Here is a 5,000-nt window from a genome sequence, read left to right on the forward strand (position 1 = left end):
CCAGTTCTGGCCAGTTCTGGCCTGTTCCGGCCAGTTCCGGCCTGTTCCGGTCTGTTCCGGCCTGTTCTGGTCTGTTCCGGCCTGTTCCGGCCTGTTCCGGTCTGTTCCGGTCTGTTCCGGTCTCTCAGCACGCCGTCCCCCTGGTGCGCTGATTGAGACGTGTGTTCTGTTCTGTTCTGTTCTGTTCTGTTCTGTTCTGTTCTGTTCTGTTCTGTTCTGTTCTGTTCTGTTCTGTTCTGTTCTGTTCTGTTCTCCCAGGCCGGACCAGCTGGGGTCCGGACAGGCTGTGGGTCTGGTCTGGGCCTGGGGGAGACAGAGGGGGGGGGGTGGTCTGGGCCTGGGGGAGACAGAGGGGGGGGGGTGGTCTGGGCCTGGGGGAGACCGAGGGGGGGGGGGGTCTGGTCTGGGCCTGGGGGAGACCGAGGGGGGGGGGGGGTCTGGTCTGGGCCTGGGGGAGACCGAGGGGGGGGGGGAGTCTGGTCTGGGCCTGGGGGAGACCGAGGGGGGGGGGTCTGGTCTGGGCCTGGGGGAGACCGAGGGGGGGGGGGGGGGGTCAGGGGATGGAGGGACAGATGATGGATAAGGGAAAATTAGTGAGATTTATATCATCCATATTTACAGAATCCCACCTCTTTTTCTGTGTGTGTGTGTGGATGTGTGTGTGTGCGTGTGTGTGTGTGTGTGTAGCTAACCGGTCACAGAGTGCAGCGAGTAGCTCTCAGACTGGAGATGCACTGGGGAAGGCTCTCGCATCGGTGAGTAGACCTACAACACACACACACACACACACACTCACACACACACACACACACACACACTCACACACACACACACACACACACTCACACACACGTTAAATGTTTCATAAACAACTCACACTCCATTCCAGGCTGATTCAGGCGATGTAGTCGTTACTCAACACTGTTTTGTCGTTCTTTCAGATCTACTCCCCGGACCACACGAACAACAGCTTCTCGTCCAACCCCTCGACCCCCGTGGGCTCGCCACCGTCCCTCACAGGTACGCCCCGCTCGCCGCGCGTCCTCCCTCTCCCTACGCGGCCTGGACTCCTCCTCCTCTTCCTCCTCCTCCTCCTCTTCCTCCTCCTCCTCCTCCTCGGCGAATCCGTCACACCTGGCTGCGTTTAGAAGCACTCACAGTCACAGTTTGGATGAAAGAGAACAACAATGGCTTTTCTACAGGGTGTCGTGGGGGGGGGGGGGGGCTACTGTAAGCAGCCCCAGGAGGAGCGCCCGGTCCGCCCGTTCGCTCGCAAGATGGCCGCCGACTGCCGTGCCGAGCCTGTCGCTGTGGCAACGGGGGCCTTTTTTTTAAGCCTTTATTTAACCAGGTGACCTCATTGAGATATGGAATCTCTTTACCAAGAGGGACCTGAAACACAACGGGGGGCTTGTAACTGACACACGGAGCCAACGTGCTAGGGACCCTCTCCGCAGTAATACACCTCAAACGCCTTGGTTCGGCCAATCGCAGCGCTTTCACGCCAACCATGAAAATGTAGCCCGCTCCTTAAAGTGAAAAAGTTAAAAGTTTCTTGTTATCGACATGTAAAATTCTGCGTTTGATTGTTTTTGTTTTTTTTGTGTTAATTACAAAATTAATTACAAAACGCACTCTAGCAAATAATTTCCAAGCAGTGCTGTGGTTGACGCGATGCACCATGAAACACAGCTACCGTGTTAAGTTACCGGGGAAAATTCTGCCGTAATCGATGTGTATTATTCTGCCAAAGTTATTACACTTTGCAGATGACAGAAATGAAGCTTATTAAAGTTGACAACTGCAGATTGACATTTAAATGTATGTTTAATGGGGACGTTTGAATAAGGGGTCCTAATAATGTGTCGCCGACAATACATACATGTAGAGAGTTTATTTGCACATCAATGTGTGTAGGTAATTATTTGCTAATTAACATATGGAAATTAGCTTTGATAGTGATAAAAAAGGAGAGAATGGGTCGCTAAACTCGGAGGGAACATAAAACGGCACAATAAAAACAAGCTAATTAGGATGTCATAAGCATATATGCATAATCGGGAAACGTGATTGGCCGGCGGTCGGACAAGAGGGTGTGATAGTTCTGATGAGCCTTGAACACGGCCTTCTGTGATTGTCTGAGGCCATTCATCAGAAGGGGGCGCGTTTTCTTAACGGTGGCTGGTGGAGGCGGCGGCGGTCAGGTTACACCCCACGTCTCCTCGAGAGCTCGCACACAAAAGAGGAAACGGCTGAGTTATTAGCATCACACAGGATCCGGCCTATCAAAGGCCTTTGTTTGGTACCTGCTCCGGGACTCGTCGGGCCCCCTCTCCGCGTTCCTCCTCGCTCAGCTACGGCTCGGGTTCCAGTAGATATATTGTATATACTCCCATCCTCATATTATTGGATGGTTACCTCCCCCTCGCCAGCACTCTACCAGTCACTTAACGACCTGGGCTCATTAAAGCCGGGGATATTACCCACACAAAACAGAAAGGGAGGACAGACATCTTTAATATAGAGGCAGGATTCAGACAGGAGCAACGCTGGCTCACTCATTATCCATGCTATTATATCCTATAACCACTACGGCCCTCTGAAGAGGAGCACAACATTGTTAATCCTACCTGCTGTTTTCCTGGAGGCTGTATGTTTCAGCTCAGACTTGTATGGGTCATCATGGCTAATCATCACAAAGGTCTTGATTGGCTGTCTGTAGTAGCAGCAGTAGTAGTGATTATAGTAGTAAGTAGTAAGTAAGTAGAAGTAGTAGTAGTAGTAGTAGTAGCAGTTGTAGTAGTGGTGGTAATAGTAGTAGTAGTAGTAGTAGTAGTAGTAGTAGTAGTAGGGGTATTATTATTATTATTATTATTATTAGTAGTAGTAGTACTGTAGTAGTAGTAGTAGTAGTACTGTAGTAGTAATAGTAGTAAGTACTAGTGGTGGTAGTGGTAGTACTAAATAGTTGTTGTTGTAGCAGTAGTAGTAGTAGTTGTTGTTGTAGTAGTAGTTGTAGTAGTAGTAGTAGTAGTAGAAGTAGTAGTAGTAGTAATAGTAGTAGTTGTAGTAGTAGTAGTAGTAGTAGTAGTAGTAGTAGTAGTAGTAGTAGTAGTAGTAGTAGTACAGTAGGGTTTGGGCTAGTAGTTGTAGTAGTAGTAGTAGTTGTAGTTGTAGTAGTAGTAGTAGTAGTAGTAGTAGTAGTAGTAGTAGTAGTAGTAGTAGTAGTAGTAGCAGCGGCAGTAGTAGTAGTAGTACTCGTACTAGAATACAAATACCATCATGTAGCACCATTTGTTCGTGAATGTGTTTGTGTGTGTGTGTGTGTGTGTGTGTGTGTGTGTGTGTGTGTGTGTGTACAGTTGATGTTTCAGAGACTGTGCAGGAGACAGACCTGTGTGTATGCATACGTACGTGTGTGTGTGCATGTGTGTGTGTGTGTGTGTAATGGGATTCACCCTGACTGGTAGATATCTGTCTAGCTGTCACAAAGCATTACAGCGTAGAGCCAGGATTTGGGAAACCACATTTACCCTCCTAGCCCCTCCCTAACCAGAAACAGACACATCGACAGGCAGACCACAGGGACATGCAGATAGACAGGTAGACAGGCCACAGGGACATGCAGACAGATGGGTAGACAGGCCACAGGGACATGCAGATAGACAGATAGACAGGCCAAAGGGACAGTCAGACAGATGGGTAGACAGGCCACAGGGACAGGCAGAGAGACAGGCCATAGGGACATGCAGATAGACAGGTACTGTAGACAGGCCAGAGGGACATGCAGATAGACAGGTAGACAGGCCACAGGGACATGCAGATAGACAGGAAGACAGGCCAAAGGGACAGGCAGACAGACGGGTAGACAGGCCACAGGGACAGGCAGATAGACAGGCCATAGGGACATGCAGATAGACAGGTAGACAGTTCAGAGGGACATGCAGATAGACAGGTAGACAGGCCACAGGGACATGCAGATAGACAGGTAGACAGGTCAGAGGGACATGCAGATAGACAGGTAGACAGGCCACAGGGACATGCAGATAGACAGGTAGACAGGCCACAGGGACAGGCAGATAGACAGGTAGACAGGCCACAGGTAGACAGGCCACAGGGACAGGCAGACAGACAGGTAGACAGGCCACAGGGACAGGCAGACAGACAGGTAGACAGACAGACAGGCAAGTAGACATGCTGTACATGTAGACATACAGACAGATATTACGTAACCTACATTACATCCTCGCCCCTGTGCTTCCTCTCTCCTCACCTCCTTGTCTCCTCTCCTAGCTGCCAGTTCTGCTGTGTGGTCCCGGAATGGAGGACAAGGACCGTCCTCACCCAACTACGAAGCTCCTCTCCACTCTCTGGTAAGTCACACACACACACACACACACACACACACACACACACACACACACACACACACACGTCTGACCTCTGACCCCTGACCCCTTCCCGCCCTGCAGCAGAGTCGCATCGAGGACCGTCTGGAGCGGCTGGACGACGCCATCCACGTTCTGCGGAGCCACGCCGTGGGGCCCTCCACGGGAGTCCCCGGGGGCCACGGGGACATGCACAGCCTGATCGGGCCCGCGCACAACGGCGCCATGGGCGGCATGGGCTCCGGATACGGCACGGGGCTGCTGTCCGCCAACCGGCACTCGATCATGGTAAGAGGACCTCGTCCGCTCTCGTCCGCTCTCACCCTCATCCCATAACTTGATCGTGGTCGAGACCAGCAGTTCTCAACCTCTCACCTCACACCCTAACCCTCTCACGCACCCTGGGAGGGGAGGGTCAGCAGGGCCCCGGGCTTGTGAGGGGGTCGACCAGGGCCCTGGTCTGTGAGGGGGTCTACTAGGGCCCTGGTCTGTGAGGGGGTCTACCAGGGCCCTGGTCTGTGAGGGGGTCTACCAGGGCCCTAGTCTGAGGAGGTCTACCAGGGCCTAGTCTGTGAGGGGGTCTGCCAGGGCCCTAGTCTGTGAGGAGGTCTA

At 52.1% G+C, this 5,000-nt stretch overlaps 1 protein-coding gene across 3 annotated transcripts in view; it reads left to right on the forward strand.

Annotated features, from left to right (window-relative positions):
* The window catches only part of tcf4 (transcription factor 4), a gene marked incomplete at both ends in the record, with an annotated part of 150,076 nt that overhangs the window by 126,145 nt on the left and 18,931 nt on the right, over positions 1-5,000 (forward strand). For all 3 annotated transcript variants that reach the window (XM_084442717.1, XM_084442719.1, XM_084442718.1), the window contains 4 exons: positions 688-755; positions 942-1,020; positions 4,294-4,373; positions 4,473-4,676. In XM_084442717.1, the coding sequence (XP_084298843.1) occupies positions 688-755; positions 942-1,020; positions 4,294-4,373; positions 4,473-4,676 (431 nt within the window). The remainder of the gene's footprint in view (positions 1-687; positions 756-941; positions 1,021-4,293; positions 4,374-4,472; positions 4,677-5,000) is intronic.

This window comes from Borostomias antarcticus, assembly GCF_949987555.1.
Source record: "Borostomias antarcticus genome assembly, chromosome: 8".
Classification (NCBI taxonomy): domain Eukaryota; kingdom Metazoa; phylum Chordata; class Actinopteri; order Stomiiformes; family Stomiidae; genus Borostomias; species Borostomias antarcticus.